Source organism: Octopus sinensis, linkage group LG19 (genome assembly GCF_006345805.1).
Source record: "Octopus sinensis linkage group LG19, ASM634580v1, whole genome shotgun sequence".
In the NCBI taxonomy this organism is placed as follows: Eukaryota; Metazoa; Mollusca; class Cephalopoda; order Octopoda; family Octopodidae; genus Octopus; species Octopus sinensis.
In genome coordinates, this window is record NC_043015.1 from 35386369 (window position 1) to 35406515 (window position 20147).

The 20147-nt window shown below is 38.7% G+C and overlaps 1 protein-coding gene across 1 annotated transcript in view; it reads right to left on the reverse strand.

Annotated features, from left to right (window-relative positions):
• Positions 1 to 3649: 3649 nt before the first annotated feature.
• The window catches only part of LOC115222257 (EF-hand domain-containing family member C2-like), a 48878-nt gene continuing 32380 nt past the window's right edge, over positions 3650 to 20147 (reverse strand). The window contains exons 9-11 of the mRNA XM_029792418.2: positions 15813 to 16147; positions 10755 to 10847; positions 3650 to 4112 (exon numbers count right to left, since the gene is read on the reverse strand). Coding sequence (XP_029648278.1) covers positions 3923 to 4112; positions 10755 to 10847; positions 15813 to 16147 — 618 coding nt within the window. The 3' untranslated portion in view covers positions 3650 to 3922. The remainder of the gene's footprint in view (positions 4113 to 10754; positions 10848 to 15812; positions 16148 to 20147) is intronic.

Consider the following 20147-nt stretch of genomic DNA (forward strand, 5'->3'; position numbering starts at 1 on the left):
ACTGACGGTTCTATAAGGAAGTACTGATCTTGCAAAGTGGCTGAGAAACCCAAACAAGGGAGACATTGTGGAAGATTTAAGGCCTATCACTCTGCTTAGAGCAGAGTTGAAGATTTTATCCAAAGTGTTAGCCAAGAGGTTGGCGTTTGTTGTGGACAAGCTGGTTGGTGAGGTGCAAACATGTGCCATCCCAACTAGGACTATTCATGACAACCTTCACCTTATGCACTACATCATGCAGATGGTGGGTGATGAAGATGGCATGGGTGGGGCTCTGATAATTTTAGACCAATTTAAAGCCTTTAATATGGTCAACCATCAATACTTGGCAGCTGTCCTCAAGGCAGCCAGTTTTCCACAGTTGAATAGTTGCTTTGCACAACAGCATCTGCTCAGTTGTTTGGGTGAATGGTCACCTGTTAGAACCATTCAGCATCTTGCATTCAGTCTGTCAAGAGTGACCTCTCTCCTCCTTTCTGTATGTACTGACTCTTAAGCCATTACTGCGGAAACTGGAAGCTTTGAAGTGTGTCCCATGTGATTTAGGATGTAGGAGAAGTGTGTCTGCTTATGCTAACGAAGTCACTGTCATAGTTTCGAGCCACAGGTATATAGACCTGATTAGCAACACACTACAAGAATATGAAGCAATGAAAGAAGCAAAAATTAATGCGAAAAAGTCAGTGGTCTTGCAACTTGAAACCTGGAGAGACAAGTCCATGCTGTCCAACAGTGTAATGGGGCACTGAACAGATAGTCTGGTTAAATTGTTCAGGGTGTGGTTCGGTCCAGTCCTCCAGGTGGAGAAAAGTTAGGACGAGGTGACAAGCAGGGTAGTCAATCTTACCCAGAAATGGGCCAAGAGGAAGCTGTACCTGAAAGATCAAGCGGAAGTGGCGAATGCGTACATTGCAGCCATCATCTATTACCATTTGACCATTGTCCCTTGCCCCATTTGCTGGTGTGCTGGTCAGGCACTCCATCTGCTGTCAAAACCACTGAATGGACTGCTGGGTATGCCGTGGTTACTGATGTGGAGACATGCACTCAGGCTATGGCACCTCCAGTGTTTCCTTGAGGGTAAGCAGGTGTGGCCACCATTTGTCAGACTTACTTTTCTACAGCTCACCTCTGACTGAGCTGCAGTCTTGGATTAGGTGTAGACCGAGGAGGGACACTTGGCACCTTGAGTGCCATCAAGTGCTCACAGCTCTCTGCCAGGCAGGCAATGTGGTTGGTGGTAGTTCCACTCTAGCATTCTATAGAGTGCTAGTGGCGGGGAAGTGCAACAATGTTCTTGGAGAAACTCTAGGTGTCAACGAGGATCGACCAACTGGTCTGTTTCGGAGAACTTTTGGGCTTAAGCCTATGGATAACTTCCAGAAATCCCCTGCCTAGCAGTGCTACCAAGGGGCACTGCCTGTACGAAATAAACTTTACAGGCACAGAAGTGCCATCAGTTGGGCCTGCCTGAGGTGCACCTAGAATGATGAAACTGTTCTGCACACCCTTGCAGTGCCTGAGTATTGCTACCTGTAGGTTTATGACAAATACCTGGTGTTGTATGTAGGACAGACCTGGCTATCAGCTGAATCCATAATGAAGATTACCCTATCACCTTCCATTGGCCAGGAGAAGCAGGCAATTTTTATTTGTCTGGTGACTGTAGTGAAAGAGGTAGTATGGTGGACTCATCTGAAAGGGCTAAAGTCAGACACTTACCTCTTTGGCCAAGCCCTCATCGACTTTTTCAAGTTTCACTTGAAAAGGAAGTTGAGGGTGGAGAGAGGATTGTTGCTTTGTAGCAAGTTTGTTGAAAGGTGGGTGAATGTTGGAAGAAAGGTCGGTGTGAAAGAACCAATTCTGAGTGTACACCTGTGAAAGATAACATCTTTCATGTTGATCAGGCACCTGTGGCTTTTGTGAGTTTTTCTATGAGGACCTTAAAGTGCCTCCCCTATTAGGAGTTTTATTTTGTTTAATTTTTCATTGTTGTTTATAATGTTTACTCAATTCGAAAACCCACTGTATTGTCTTGTGCTGTCGTTTATGTTTGTGTCATCTCATTTTATGTATCTTTATATTAGCCCTTGCAGCCACTAAAAGAAATAATTATCGTTGTCGTTACTGTCACTGCAGTTGCTGTTGTTCTCGTTATCAACACCAAAAGTTCTGACATTGCTTAGAGATGAAACATTTTTCACCTTGTTGACATAATTAAGTTTAGGCCATTTGTTATTCATATTCTCAATTTTTACCAACAAGAAGTGTGCTCCCTTGTTGAACATTATGATTCATTCTTTAAATAATTACAGAAAATTACAAAATATTTGCTTTTGCTGGAAGCAGTTAAAATTCAAAATTTATAGAAGTGCACCCCCTGCAAAACAGGGGATATTTCCATACAAAAATACTATCTGTACAGTCCAGATAATCTGGGAAATGTAAAGGTGACAATAGAAATGGAAAACAATAGGGCCTTAGAAGGCTGAAAAGATTACAAACACTTTTTCAACTTACGGAGCACCAAATTTCTGTGACTTCACAGTATGGCAGCCATAATAATAATAATAATAATAATAATAATAGTAATAGTAATAATAATAATAATAATAACAACAACAATAATAATAATAATGATGATGATAATAAATTCTTTCTACAAAGGTGTAAGGCTTGAAATTTTGGTGGAGAAGATGAGCCAAATATTTATCACAGTGTCCAGCTGGTACTTATATCACTGACCCTAAAAAGATGAAAGACAAAATTGACTTGGGTAGAATTTGAAATCACCGGGTAAACCTGAAAAGAATGCTAAGTATTTTATCTGATGTGGTAATGTGCCTACCAGCGATCCTGATGTTGGTTCAGATCCATCAGTGGTCATATCTGATGAAAAATATCTGGATTCAAATCAGAAACAGAGAACTTCATTATAGTAAGTGAGGAATAGTGCCTGTTAACCAGAAATTTCCAAGCAAGCATTATTAAAAATGGTGCTCACCCCACCTACTACTTCTGTGGTCATCATCAAAATTATTATTATCATTATTATTATTAAGGGAGCAAGATGGCAGAATCATAAGCATGCTGTATGAAATGCTTATGACAGTGGTACAAGGTATCAAATTTATAAGATTTGATTGAATCAACCCAGGTAAATGACAAGTACTTATTTTATTTACCTTTAAAGAAAGTAAGACTAAGAGGACCCTAAAGAATTCGAAATCTTGATCATATAATCTAATATTTATTCTGAAATCCTGTTATTTCCAACACAAACTCAAATGTATGTATAAATATGTATGCTTATTTATTCCACTCTGTCTAGCTATCCTTCTACATTATGTATATTTTTCTTCTGACACATTCACAAACACACACATAATTTTCATATGTGTGTACCTGTGTACTTATATGCATATGTGTGTGTGTGTCTGTGAATATATGTGTATTTATATGTAATTCTATGTATAAAAAAATCGTTCTGTAGGAGTTGAAAAAATTAAAAGTATGATTTCCCTTCTCACAAACACTACAAATATCCATAGTAAACTCAATGAAAAAAACCTATAATTTGCATATTATATATATATATATATATATATATATATATATATATATATATATATATATATATATATATATATATATATACATATATATGGATGGATGAAAACAGTTTGATTCAAATTCCTAGGTATCCCAACAGCTGAAAATGGCTGGAGATTATCATCACACTTAAAACTCAAACAACAAACTTGAATCAAGCTGTTTTGATCCATACATGTAACTCCCAGTAATTATGTTGAGTGCCTTTCTTTTATTTGTCCACTCACTCGTACATGTGAGTGTGTGTGTGTGTACATCCATGCATATGTATACACATACATTCACCTGTACACATAACACACTAGTGAAACTACTGTAATTCTTCATCTGGGTAGAGATTGTTAATCAGCTGTTCATATGCTACATCATCGACCACCTTACTTTTCATTACTTTCACCAGATTTGTGTCTCCATCCACAATTTGTGAAAGTTGATGTGCCTGCCAGTCAATTTTACTAACAAGCTCTTCGTACTCAATAGAATTTTCCTCATTAGTGAACCTAAAAAAAAAATCAGGAGATAGAACAGGAATAAATGTGATATTATATAATTATTTGTGAAAACTATTTAATATTATGACAAATGATTATGTGCATGGAGAATAATGAGAATCAAAACAGCAATGTACATATTCCTTCTTCATACATTTAGGCAGTTTCAAAAGCAAATATGTGAGTCACTGTTGCGTTTGTCATCGGAGGACAACTTTTCCTTTCAGATAATGTTTGTGTAAAAGATTCATTGGGGGGCTAGTATTTGGTAGAAATACCAGTAAAAACTTAATCTAAATCCCTTGTAACATTTCAATTTGTTCTTGTCCAAATCACACTTTTCATTATACAAGAGTTAAAAAAATAATAGGTCAATCTGACCAGAAGCCATGCATGCTTCATCTTAGTTAAAATGACTGGATGTCTTCAAGTTTCTTCAACATCCCTGCAACAGCTTGCTCTTTAGTATTAATAGATTATTGGAATTGCAGTTTAGATAGGAGTAGGCATGGCTAGGTTGTCTCAGTATAGACCAACATCATGGGATGGGAACTTGGATCTCAATGTATTTATATTAAATACTTAGATGAAAAATAAATTGAATAACTTAATTAAAATAAAGAATTAAATTAATTTAAGAAAATTAAATGAAATTAATTTCATAACTAACCTAAGCTATTATTTGTAGCAATTTCATTGATCCTCATGGAGGTATTTTTGTTGTCTCATCTTATTGACGTTGGTATCTATAAACTATGTGAGTTTAAATTAAGAGGATTTATAATGAGAGATGTTCCAGCTTCGACCATCCCGTCTTTTCATTTAAGTTAGAGTGTATTGAAAACTACATTCTTTTATTTGTCTCAGTCATTGAACTAGGGCTATGCTGGGGCACCATCTTCAGCTGCATGCCTTCAGAAGGATATATTATCCAAGGACACATTATCCACCGTGTTCTCATTTTTTGAAGACAATAGAATGAGATCTGAGAGACATTCAGTTGCTTTTACTAGCATGTGAAATTAACTGGTAAAGATTCTCCCACTGTCAAATATTTTTGTTTAACTGTGCCACTTTCCAGAACAAGTTAACCTATAATCAAAGACATTCCAGCAATGACCAACTCTCAACCCACTTTTCTCTCCATTTCTCACTACCCCTGTCATCTCACCATAATTCCTAGTCCTTACTCTCTTGAACATCTGGAATTTCCTCTTCTTGCCCATGTCTTTTCTACAGGGTAAGATTTTAACATTTAACCTCACCAACAATGGAGACATTCAAACAATTGTGAGAAATGTCCCTTCTTCAGTGAGTGAGAAAGAAAAAAATTAAGTTTTTTTTTTTTTTCCAGTTATAGTATATATGGAACTATACCACCAAATGTATTCTCCATTGGAGAATACAGTATCTGTAACAGTTTATAGAAAGCTCCAAGACAGCTGAAAGGAAGCAGAGACCAGGTCAAAACACTTGCAACAGAATGGATTTTGATAAAGGCACCAAAGGGCCATGTGAGAGTTTTAAATAGATTGGATAATGGATTGTCTACCATCCAAAAGGAAGAGTATTTGCCCCTACAGACTCTCACAAAGTTTCCGTCTCTGAAATTTGACACTGCAAATTATATTACGGGAGACACTTGTTCAAAGTGCCATGCAACGGAATTGAACCTTAAACTGTAGTGAAGCAAACTTCTTAAACACACAACCATGCCTGCTCTCATATTCAGACGAAAAAGTGTCATCTGAAGAATATTTAACTTTTCCTTGTATATCCAGCTGCAGCATAAAGGTGCCTTCCTTGAATCTAGCAATCTATCAACTTGCTTCTTAAAACAATTGTACGGAATACTTAGAAAAAGATTGAGACAAATTATAACCACCAGCAACAGCACTGCTGCCAAAATACACACATATATACACACACTCACATACATTCATATATTTGAATGTTTAAAAGCACCATTTGAACATTGGGCATCATGGAGGCAAAGTGGCTGAGTTCCTTTCAAGTATTGAGCCTCACGAAAGCAAAGTGGCTGAGCTCCTCTTGAGTACTGGGCCTCATGGAGGCAATGACTGAGGCCTTTGACATTATGTCATGCCTGAGAAGGAGATCCATCAAGCCAAACAAAATCGCAGTTGTGGCAGATACCAGTGTCACACAAATGGCACCTCTACCAGTTGCACATAAAAGCACCCATTACACTCTTGGAGTAGTTAACATTAGGACGGGAAACCAGCTGTAGAAAACCATGCAAGATCAGACTGAAGTCTGGTGCAGCCTCCTAACTTATCAACATCTAACTCATGCCAGCATGGACAACAGACGTTAAATGATATATATTAAATACACACACAAGCATTTCAATGCATCATGTGAGAATGTCTATACCTACCATATATATATATATATATATATATATATATATATATATAGATGAGTGTATTTTTACCTTGTTAACAATTAACACGGAAAAATAAATAAATAGTTACCAGGGCAGCAAAAATCTCACAAGTAAAGGTGTTGTAACTCCTTGTTTATAAAGGTAGAAACTTCGTATTTACGTTGAATATTTGAATAATATGAATAAAAAATGGAGTTAACGCAGGTGTAAACAAATATTTTTACTTTCGACACATGTTTCGAAAATTCCACTGATACTATTCAAAAGAATAAATGGTATAAACAATGCAATCTTCTCTTCGGGAAAGTGAAAAAAACGAAACTCATCAATACGACATTTTAGCAAAAAATGATGGATTTGTATAGCGATAGACAGAACGCTATTAATATTGTTTAAAAAAAACGTTATATGATATAACGTCATAAGTAGCTAACAGAAAGAGTATACAGAAAAAATTTTCTACATTGATTCTGCTCAGTCTAATTGTTAATTCAATAATGTAGATAAGATTTCTAGTCGTAAAAGAATTATTGATAACAAACATAACTTACGCACCAATACAAAGCGAATGAAGGCAGATAACCCTTATTTAATCCCCTATTATCGATCTATAAGTAAATATAACACCTTCAAAAGTAATTACGCTATGAATACTAGTAAAAATATTTGGTTAATAATTCCTTACGGGAGACAAATTAAATCTAATCTCCCACTGCTGTTTCGTCAAGCTATTGCTAGGAATTTTCCAAACAATTCTAGATATTATTCTATAATTAATTCACATAAGGTTAGGATAGGTTTTTCAAACACAAAAAATCTCTTGCAAATTATATCTTCTCATAATAGCAAACTGTTAAATATTAATACATTTACTAATACTAACATTAATTTAGCTAATACCATCCAACCCTTTAGAAATATTAATAACAAGGTTATTGTATCTGAAGTCAATTCCAATAGAATTAAATTTATGTCAAGTAACTCTAAGATTAAAAATTCTATATATCAGTGTATAATCACTACTCGTAATAAAGTACGATTTTACATTGGAAGCACATCGTTAGAGTTATCTAAAAGAATTTCTATCCATTACTCAACATTTAGGGATAGAAATAAACGGAATAGTACCGGTCTCAGCAAACTGATTTGGGATTTAAAAGACCACAATGAACAATTTCATTTAGAATGGTTGATCCTCTCAATTTCGATACCATATGACAAAGGCAAGAAATTCTGTCTTCTCTGCAATTCTGAGCTATTTTTCATTATTTTTTCTTAAAATATTCTAGTAAACACGGTTATAGAGCTAGCATACAGATGTACGCATTGGCAAAAACATACATTTAGTGCATATAAGTAGTCTCTATCATTATATATAATTTAAACTTGAATTTCCTTTATATTTAACATTCACTATTAATATCCCTACTCTTTCTGTTAGCTACTTATGATGTTATATCATATAACGTTTTTTTAAACAATATTAATAGCGTTCTGTCTATCGCTATACAAATCCATCATTTTTTGCTAAAATGTCGTATTGACGAGTTTCGTTTTTTTCACTTTCCCGAAGAGAAGATTGCATTGTTTATACCATTTATTCTTTTGAATAGTATCAGTGGAATTTTCGAAACATGTGTCGAAAGTAAAAATATTTGTTTACACCTGCGTTAACTCCATTTTTTATTCATATATATATATATATATATATATATATATATATATATATATATTAAACCTTGCTCTAATAACTGAGTTAATACCAGAACTAGAAGAGAATAGTTTCAGGTGTGGAAGCAAGGTTTAGAATTGAAGGGCCTTAGAGTCAATCTAGCAAAGTCTTAGTAAGAAAGCAGACAAACCACAAAACCTTTCAAGTTGATGGCCCTGCTTGATCTGTAGGAAAGGCATAGGTAGAAACTCCATAAGATGTACCTGGTGTAAGCTATAGACTCATAAGAACTATGGCAATTTCAAAGGAAGGTTAACTGGGAAGATAGTTTTTGTGTATGGCAGATGGGCAACAAACACTGAAAATGTGCAGAAAACAACTTCCATCACATGCTGTGGGGAAAAAACTAGAAGTAGTTGATAGCTTCTGTTAACTGAGGTGACCAAGTCAATAGCATTGGTGGATGCTCTGAGAGCATAGCTGCTAGAATAAGATTAGGCTGATCAAAGTTCAGAGAGCTCCTACCTCTGCTGGTAACAAAGGGCCTCTCACTCAGACTGAAAGGTAGACTGTATGATGCATGTGTGCAAACAGCCATGCTACACGGTAGTGAAACATGGGCCATGACTGCTGAGGAAATGCGTCAGCTCAAAAGAAATGAAGCTAGTATGCTCTGCTAAATGTGTAATGTCAGTGTGCATACACGACAGAGTGTAAGCACCCTGCAAAAAAGTTGGACCTAAGAAGCATCAGATGTGGTGTGCAAGACAGACAACTGCACTGGTATGGTCATGTGTTATGTATGGATAAGGACAGCTGTGTCAAGAAGTGTCACTCCCTAACAGAGGTGGGATCTGTGGAAGAGGTAGACTCAGGAATATCTGAGATGAGGTGGTGAAACACGACCTTTGAATGTTGGGCCTCACAGAGGCAATGACAAGTGACCAAGACCTTTGGAGATATGTTGTGCTAAAGACCTGGTGAGCCAAGTGAGATCAATCATCATGGCTGATTCCAGTTCCACTTGACTGGCTCCTGTTTTAGTAGCACATAAAATGCACCATTCGAGTGTGGTTGATGCTAGTGTTTCCTGAATGGCCTCGTGTCAGTGGCACATAAAAAGCATCTACTACACTCTCAGAGTAGTTGGCGTTAGGAAGGGCATCCAGCTGTGGAAATCTTCCCAGATTAGATTGGAGCATGGTGCAGCCTCCTGGCTTGCTAGTTCTCAGTGAAACCATTCAACCCATGCCAGCATGAAAAGTGCATGTTAAACGATAATGATGATAAATATATATACACATACATACACACACACACACACACACACATTTACGCATGTATGTATGTATGTATGTATGTATGTATTTGATGGCACATGGCTCAGTGATTAGAGCATCAGCCTTAGAATCAGTTGTGAGCTCAATTCCTGGACAGGGTAGTGAATTGTGTTCATGAGCAAGACACTTTATTTCATGTTGCTCCAGTTCGCTCAGTTGTAGAAATGAGTTGCAATATCACTGGTGCTGTATCAGCTTTTGCCATTCTCTTGGACAACATTTGTGATGTGGGAAGGGGAGACTGGTATGCATGGGCGACTGCTGGTCTTCCACAAACAATATTGCTTGGTAAAAAGTTTGCTTCCAAACAACATGGTACCAGGTTCAATCCGACTATGTGGCATCTTGGGCAAGTATCTTCTACTATGGCCTTAGGCCAACTAAAGCCTTGTGAGTGGATTTGGTAGATTTCATAGACAGAAACTGAAAGAAGCCCATCGTAGTGTGTGTGTGTGTTTGTCGTTGCGCTTGTGTTTGTCAGACACCAGACTGTAACAAAACATAACTCAAAATAATTGAGGAAACTTCCTCTTCAAACGATGTCAAATTTTATTTGCTCTGAAGAGATTGCACCAATAATGCATAAATCGCTGCATATGAATATGCAACGATATGTGATTGATGCAATTGAAACACATGTCAGACTTTTATTCAAACTGGAAATAAACGAAGTTTGAATGTTCAAATTCTTCATTCTCCTAATTTGAATATATATGTGTGTGTGTGTGTGTGTGTGTGCGCGCGTGTACACACACACAAAGAAACTGAGGGCACTATTCAGCACCAGTATTGTTAGAAATAAGAGTAAAAACAACTCATACCACTATGAGTTGCTTTAACTCTTATTTCTAGCAATACTGGTGCTGAATAGCACCCACAGTAGCTTTAGTGACATATATATTTTTGTCTTTCGGTTTAAAAATTGCTAACAAGCCAGCCATATTTATTTATATACATATATGTATGTATGTATAGATGGATGGACAGATATAGATATATCTATGCACCTAGGTGTGTCTGCATGTATATGGCAGGTTTCCATACAGTTGCCATTTACAGAATTTCATTTAAAAGGCATTCTCAGTCTATGGTTATCATAGAAGACATTTGCATAGAGTGCTCTTTTGAAGGATAGAATGTGAAACCGCACAGTTGCCAAGTGAACTTCTCAGCCAAGCATTGTTCTCAAAAAAGAAAAAAAATATCAAATACCTGTAAATTCCACTTACCTTTCTAGAAGGTGATTCAGTAAATCCTTTGAGATTGGAAATTTTTGACCTAACATTATTCTTCGAATGGCTGAGGCAGGCAAGTAACCAGTTCTTTGGAAAAAGAAAACCAGAAAAATAAATGAAACAGATGAAAATCTGGTGCAAGTCTGACCATTTGGATAAAAGGTTAGTTTTTACATTCACAAGGTTCTATGCTTGATTCAACTGTACAACATTGAATACTGTAGTCTGATACTGAGCTATACTTTCTACCTCCATCTCATGTTGAGTTATTCCTTCAATTACTGCCTCATATTGAATAATACCTTCTGCTGTAATTTCATTTTGAACAATACTTTTCTATTTCTGCCCAATAGTGAACAATATTTTCTACTGTAGCCTCAGGCTGATTCAGTACATTCTGTTGTAGTCTAATGTTGATCAATAGCTTGTAAGTGTAATTTGGTATTTCACAACACTCCATCTGCATCTAATGAAGAAGACTGCTTCACTGACCTGGGCCACCGACCATTCCACTGGACAGAAGCTCCTGGCCAGTTCCAAGCATCTGCCTATGTGTTGTGGACCAGTTTAACTTTTGCAGGTATCCTTGACATTTTAACATCTCCCTGGCCAAACACTCAGCCCTTCGATGTCTTTGACACTTCAAAGACATCATCATAAAACTGGCTGATGTGGGTGAAGCTGTGGTGGTGTGGAATGCAAACAACTACAAGGCTGAACCTCTCCGCCAACTTCAAGACACCTCTTTCTATTCCCCTCTGCCCTCCAACCCCATGCCTATCAACAGACTACGTCCTCCACTATCCATAACCTCATATCCTCTTCCCATCTCCCTCCCACCACCTCAAACCTCATTGTCTGCACTCTACGCACCCTACCATTATCTATTTCCTTCCCAAAATCCATAAGGCCGACAACCCTAGTCTCCCCATCATCTCCGCCTGTAACTACCCCATGGAATTGATCTCAAAATACCTCAACTGTGTCCTTGGCCCCCTAGTGGCTTCCCTCCACTCCCACATCCATGACACTAACCATGCTCTCCGTGTCTTCAACTCTTTTTCCTTCCCACCTGGCCCCTTGGCCCCTTGAAACTTCTTTTCACTCTTGATATCAAGAGTCTATTTACAGTAAACCCACACAATAAAGGACTTCTTGCACTCAAACACTTCCTAGAACTTCAACCCAACTGCCAGCCTGACACTTCTACACTTCTTCATCTGGTCAAACTTGTTCTCTCCTTCAACTGCTTCTTGTACATCTACACAAGGAACTGATATACAATGAAGAACTCCTCTCTTATAAACAATAAGGTAACTTAAACAAAAAATTGAAAGTAAAAAGTAAAATATAATATAAAAATAAGTACATGAGTCAAATAAAATGTTATACAATGATAATAAAATATCATTTAATAAAACCATAAAAGAACATAATCAGAATAAAAATAACAATTGGACATTCAAACTGACCATTGCATACTCATACATACATGCAAGCATGCATGCACACATGTATATATATATGTATGTATGTATGTATGTATATGAAAGAGGCTGGTCACATTCCCAGAAGAAAAAAACTTGCTCACAAACGTGCAACATGGTTTTTGTTTGGGGAGGAGCTGCCTCTCACAGCTACTATAGCATTCCGTAACGGTACAGAAACACCAGCTCAACCACGCAAATGTGAATGTGATATCTTGGTTTTGCCAAGGCCTTTGACAAATTTAAGTATGGAATGATATGTGACATATTGCATGGCCTTGGCATCACTGCAAAATTATGTGAGTTACTGCATGACTTTCTAAAAGTTAGACAGTTTCAGCCAATACTGCTCTCCCTGGGGAGACATCAGTCTGCATCAGAGTCCCTCAAGAAACTGGGACCATTGCTGCTTGTGGTGGCTCTCTCAGACTTGTTGTTGGCCATGCAATCAGCCACTATCACCAGCTACATTAACGATAGAAAAATATCACTGGCAATCAAGGACCCTGGTGATATGCTAAAACTGCTAAAGAACTTGCATGCAGTTTACAAATGGGCTGATGAAAATGCCATGCAGCACAATGCTGAGAAGTTTCAAGCACTCCACTACAAGCCCACAAATAGACTACAATCAGAATATAGAGGACCAGTGGGTATTGTAATCCCAGTCAGAGTCAGTGCATGACCTGGGAACCCACATGAGTAATGATGCAAAATTCCATGTACATATTACCAAGACAGCAGCACAATGCAGGTAAATAGCTGGATCAATTCTGAAACCATTCAGAATCCCCTCCCCTCCCAAAAAGCGCTACTCGTGAGGAGAATTTTTAGAGTGTTTATTCTCTGTCATCTGGATTACTGCTCCCATCTGTGATCACCACAGAGTGTCAAACTGAGAGCAGAATTTCAGGCAATTCAGCTCCACTACATAAAGAAGATTGACTCAATGAAACAAAACAGATGAGCTACTGGGTAAGGCTAAAAGAACTGAAGCTCTAATCCCTGGGGAGAAACGAGGAAGACCCTGGAAGGTCTAACTCCCAACTTAGGAACTGAAAGCAATATCCAACTATTAGCACTGCATAATACCGAATACCATCTCTTCTCCATCTCGAATAAGAACCCAGGACTGTAATAGTTTGTGTTTCAGGGGTCACAACTATTTAACAGTCTGCCAAACCACCTCAGAGGCATGTTCATTGGAGATATGAGGATCTTCAAAGAGCAATTGGAAATACCTAATGAAGCTACATTGCAGCAGGAGGCACAAAGAAGAGTGCATCCTTCCAACTTGCTGCTTTGCCAAAAGCAGTAAAGAAAGAAAACCCAGGCAGTGCTCCAGTATGGCCCCAGCCTTTAGCTGAAACTAGTGAAAGGTAAACGAAATAGGTGTGTGTGTGTGTGTAGTAAAAGAAGAACTAGAAAGTCTTTAGTACAGTATTATATATTTGAGAAATGGATAGAAATCACTTTTCTGATAATTTTTCCACTTTAATAGTGAGATGTTTGTAAGTTATTAGGTGTTTAAAAAAAAATTATGCTTAATAACTAATAAACATCTAATTATTAAAGTGGAAAAATGATCAGGAAAGCCATTTCTATTCTTTTTTTCAAATACATGTGTGTGTATATATATATATATATAATTGTTAAAGAGGACAACAAACATTAAGGCATGGTAAACATCTCAGGTTGTATACAATATTATTAGTGAAAAGAAATTACCTAGCGTACCTAATTGTTTAGATCACCTGTGGACTAAACGTCCATACTTTGTGTGTGTGTGTATGTATGTGTGTGTGTGTGTGTGTATATATATATATATATATATATACACACACATACACATGTATATATACATATGTATCTATATACACACATATACTCATACATGTATACATATACACACGTGATATGCATATGTTGGTGTACATATATGTGTGTGTGTGTGTTTGAATGTTTTTGAGCCCCTCTCTGTGTGAAACTATATTTTGATCTATTAGTGGTTGTCTGTGGCTATACTGCGTTTATACACGTGCTTTTGTGTATGTACACATACTCAGAGATGTTCTGGTCCATATATGCATATATGAGTGTGTTTATGTATGCCTGTGTATATGTGTGTATGTATGGCTATATACATGTATGTATGTGTGTGACATCATCATCATTTAATGTCCGTTTTCCATGCTGTCATGGGTTGGATGGTTTAACTGGGGACTGGCAAGCCAGAAGGCTGCACCAGGCTCCAATCTGATCTGGCAAGGTTACCCTTCCTAATGCCAACCACTCCAAGTGTATGGTGGGTGCTTTTTACATGCCACTGGAACAGGAGCCAGTCAGAGGGTACTGGCTACAGCTACGATTTTGGTTTCACTTGATTCAACAGGTTTTCTCAAGCATATCATATCACCTAATATATCAAGAGCACTCTTAAATGGGCTGGACATGCAACACTGGCATTGGCCATGGCTGTGATCTCAGTTTAGTTGTCGGGTCTTCTCAATCATAGCATTTCTCTGAAGGTTGCAGTCTCTTGTCATTTTGAAGCTAGGTAAAATTTGAAAGATGTTGCCAGATGGTTACTCAGTGGTATTTGGCAGACTTCTGGGTTTTTAATTTGTTGTCGATGCACATGCGAGTGTCCTGATAGTGCTTTACCTGTCTGGCCAACATACAGTTTTTCACAATTTGGGCATTTGATGCAGTAGATTAAATTTCTGCTTTTGTAGTTCATGTTTGCGTTTGTGAATATTTTCCCTGTTTTTGTGTTCATATATGGTCCGGTATGAAATAATTGGCATGTACTGTATTGGCTATCATTGCATTTAGACACAGTGAATGGTTGATCTTTGGTGCTAAGGTCAAACCTTGCCTTTATTAATACCAAATACTGCCAAATACCTTCTGGCTAGCCAGCCCTTAGTGAAACCATCTAACCCATGCCAGCATGGAAAGCAGACGTTAAACAACGATGATGATATATATCTATATATATATATATATACACACACACACACATATATATATACATAGAGAGAGAGGGGGTGGAGATTACAGGCTCCCTGTGTGTGTGTGTGTGTGGTGTGTGTGTGTGTGTGTGTGTGTGTGTGTGTGTGAGTGAATTTATCTTTACATTTGTCTTCTCAGGTGTTCTTTGACCATAAACAAACAACATCCTCACTATCAAAACAGATTTGCTTGCAGTCAATAGTAAAATCATATCCAGACTTCTAGACATGTCTTGACATACTGCACATCATCATCATCATCACTGATTCATTCAAACAGTTTCATTTGTTTTCTAGTTCACTTTTTAATTGTTTATCATTCAATAGACTAGGTATTATTACCTTGACTGAAAACAGGTGAGAAAACTGACAGAGAATCTGCCTCAAGTAGGGAAAGTGGGCATTAAGACAGTCATGATGATAATGATAATTATGATGAGATACATATATATGTGTGTGTGTGTGTATTACATTCATTATCATTGTCATCAATGCCATGATCATCATCAGAGTTGATCCAGATCAAAATAACAACAACAGTTAATACTTACTCAGAGCGATCTTCATATTTGAATCGTGCCAAAATCTTATGGTAGTCTTCATAATTGACTTTCTTTAACTGTTCCTGGACACAGCTGACCAATCTTTCAAAATTAACTTCAGGGTCTTTTTTGTTGCCATAGTGACGAGCCAGCACAAGAATTTCATGTTCACAAAGGTCTAATTGGTATTCAGACAACACCGATGAGAAATCATGGTAGCTGACAACTGATGAAGACTTATCACCATTTGTTTTTGCATAGAACTTCCTCAGCAAATCATTTCTTCCAATTTTTCTGGAGTTTTTAATTTTTTCAAGGATCAGCTTTATGTTTGAAGCTGGAAACTGTTCAGTTAAAGAAAAAGAAAACAAATAAAAAATCATAAGAAAGGTGCGAAAATGGTAAAAGCAAAATCCTCATCATGGTCAACATCACTATTATTATCATCATTTACATCTATATCATCATCATCTTCTACAATCTTCTAAAAAAAAGGGTGATAGAAAGCTGTTTTCCAACTATAGAGGCATCAGCTTGATCGATGTGGCTGCCAAAACCTTTGCAATCCCTCTTCTGAAGAGGTTTCAGGCCATCCGTGATGTCCGTATTTGCCTTCTCAGGGCGGCTTCCATCCCGGGAGAGGGTGCGTTGATCAAATCTTCAGTCTCCGGCGAGTCCTGGAACAGCAGTGGGTGCACCAACAACCTACTGTCTCTGCTTCATCGATTTTGCGGCTGCCTTCGACTCGGTGGATCGGAGGCCTTCTGGTGTATTATGCAGGCGGATGGTATTCGTGTGAAGCTGCTAAACCTCATACAGGGCTACTATTGTTCAACGAGGGCTCGTGTGAGGGTCTATGGCAGAGAGACAGAGCCGTTTGATGTCATTACCGGTGTTTGACAGGGTTGTGCACTCTCACCAACCCTATTCAATTACGCCATCGATTACATTCTCAACACTTCACTTCAGGACTACCCAGGCATAGAGTCTGGGAGAGAAGTCGTGGTGACGGACCTGGCCTACACAGATAACATTGCGCTCTTGGGTCCTAACTGGGCAGATGTCCAAGTTGGTCTTGAAAGGGTGCATGCAGCAACTGTTGGTCTTCGGATCAATGCTGGTAGAACCAAAGTGATGACGTCTCTGGTTGCAGCAGATGACTGGTAGCCAATTGTTCTCAAGGGTGTAGAGCTAGAGGATGTGGAGTCCTTCGTCTACATGGGTTTAACGGTGGTTTGAACGGGCCAGGGTGCAGCCAAGGTTGAGTGTCGCATAGGTGCTGCCAGATCTGCATCATGCGCCTCCAGTGGTGCCTGTGGGACAGAAGAGAGATCTTCTCGGTGACCAAAGGGCGAATCTACCAGGCCATTGTTCATACTGTCCTCCTATATTGTTGTGAAACATGGCCTATGAGGGTAGTCGATCAGTGAAGGCTGAGGGTGTTTGACAATGACTGTTTACGCCACATTGATCGGGTTCCTACAGCTGGTCTTCGTCATCGCCTGAACCTCCAGCCCCCTCCCTTCGGTGCTTCTACAACAGCGTTTAAGATGGTTCGGTCATGCGGCCCGGTGTCCAGAGAGTGAGCTGATTCACGATGTCCTCCTCCCACCTCCACTTCCCAACTGGTGCAAATGCAAAGGCAGGCAGCTGCAGACCTGGGCAACAACAATAAAGGAGGACCTCTCCAAACTCTCAGGTCCTCAGGTGGTCGGTCTGCACAGATGGAACTGCAAATGGCTCGCTATCTCCAGTGACTTCACACAGGACCGTTGAGTGTGGGCAGCCATGGTTCTTGCTGCCGTCAGGACCAGAGAAGAAGCTGGCTCAACCCACCCTGGGTGAACGCCATCACAAGTACAAGTAAGTAACGTGGATCATATCATATGCTTTACGATAATCAATCCATGACATGGCTAAGTTAGTTTTCCCCTTGCAGTCTCTAAGTATAGTTTTGTCTATTGGGAGGTGATCCTTGGTACCTCTGCACTTATGCTTGCAACCCTTCTGCTCATGTAGTAGGACTATTTTTTACCAGATGTCTGTATATTGACTGTGAATATTCCAGTCAATAATTTCCACATAAGTGGCAAGCAGGATACTGGCCTGCAATTGTCTACCATATTGCCTTTACAATGTTTTTCAAGCCCAGCACTGTCCTATCCATTGTCAACCACACTGGTGTTACTTGGTTGGCAATTAACAAGGTGTTGAGTTGTACAGCTAGTCGTGCATGACATTCCCAGATATTCAGTAGCCTTGAACTCCATCTGGCTTTGGGGTCTTCCAATTGCTCATTTTTTTTTGCTGATTTCCTTCACTCTGTTAACTGAAATGATTAGTCCTGCCTGTTTTGGGCAGATTACTGTTTGTTTCAGTTCTTGCAACCATTTAGCATCTTTCTTGTGTTCCTTGTCTTTGCTCCAGATGCCTTTCCAAAACCTTTGACTTTCAATGTTATCTGGTATCAACTTTTCATCTGTACACACCAATTATTTCTTTATAGAATCTCTTCTGATCTACTCTTAATAACCTATTTTGCTGGTATCTGTTCATTCTTTGGTCATGTCTTACCATCTTTGCTTACTTTGCAATGAGGCACTGTTTCAGGCCCTATATTTCAATATCATACTTCTTGTTCAGTGCCCCATATTTTTGTTCATTTTTAAGCTCCCTTTTATCTTTTCAATCTAACACTATGGATCTTTTCTTTTGCCACTCCCATTATAGTTCTTTTTCTTGACATGAACATCCACATTTTCTGCTACAACAATACTTTTAATATTTACATTTTTTACTATTTGTCATTGCTAATATTTCCTCTTATCCGACATGAGTTATGGTTAATTTTCGTTAACACTTTCATGTTAGTTCTAGGCTCCAGGTCTTATCTATTAGCATAGACACTTTGATAGAGCACTGCTTCTATAATTATAAAAAATAAATGTAGTCAAACAAGACAAAGAAACAAAAAAAAAAGAAACTAATATCCAATGCTATTTTTTCTGTAGGGTGGGGTATATATGTATATCTGTTTAATGCCTTTGTGATCAATGACTAGTCTTTGTTGTTTGTTTTTATCAAATTCGCTTATGTGTGTGTTTGCATGCTTGTTTATACATTACTTAATATTATTTTGAAATATTAAAATGTGTTCATGTAAAACTGGGGTGTATATGTAATTAATTAGTTCATGTATTTACATATAGTTCAAAATGCATGTACTCGAATATAATCCAACACTTTTAATGAGTATTACTTACTCAGGTGTAGTCCAGCACTGTCATTGTGGTGAGAGTTACATTCATCATCATCATCATCATTGTTAAGCGTCCGCTTTCCATGCTGGCATGGGTTGGACGGTGCAACTGGGGTCTGGGAAGCCAGAAGGCTGCACCAGGCCCAGTCTGATCTGGCAATGTTTCTATGGCTGGATGCCCTTCCTAACGCCAACCACTCCATGATTGTAGTGGGTGCTTTTTACCTGCCAGACGAGGCTGGCAAATGGCCACGAGCGGGTGGTGCTTTTTACGTGCCACCGGCACGGAAGCCAGTCGGGGCGGCACTGGCAACGGCCACGTTCGGATGGTACTCTTATGTGCCACCGGCACTGGTATCACAGCTACAATTATCATTGATGTTGATCGATTTTGATTTTTGATTTTGATTTTCACTTGCCTTAACAGGTCTGCACAAGTAGAGTTTTGTGTCCCAAGAAGGAAAGGTATGCATAAGTGGACTGAGGCCATGGGTTATGGTCTCACTTGTCCTGCCGGGTCTTCTCACGCACAGCATACTTCCAAAGGTCTCGGTCTCTAGTCATTTCCTCGGTGAGACCTAAAGTTCGAAGGTCGTGCTTCACCACCTCGTCCCAGGTTTTCCTGGGTCTACCTCTTCCACATGTTCCCTCAACTGCTAGGGTGTGGCACTTTTTCACACAACTATCTTCATCCATTCTCGCCACATGGCCATACTAGCGCAAACGTCTCTCTTGCACACCACAACTGATGCTTCTTAGGTTCAACTTCTCTCTCAAGGTACTTACACTCTGTCGAGTATGAACACTGACATTACACATCCATCAGAGCATACTGGCTTCATTTCTTGTGAGCTTACGCATATCCTCAGCAGTCACGGCCCATGTTTCACTGCCATGTAGCATGACTGTTCGTACACATGCATCATACAGTCTGCCTTTTACTCTGAGCAAGAGGCCTTTTGTCCCTAGCAGAGGTATGAGCTCTCTGAACTTTGCCCAAGCTATTCTTACTCTAGCAGTTACACTTTCAACACACCCGCCCCCGCTACTGACTTGGTCACCTAGGTAAGGGAAGCTATCAACTA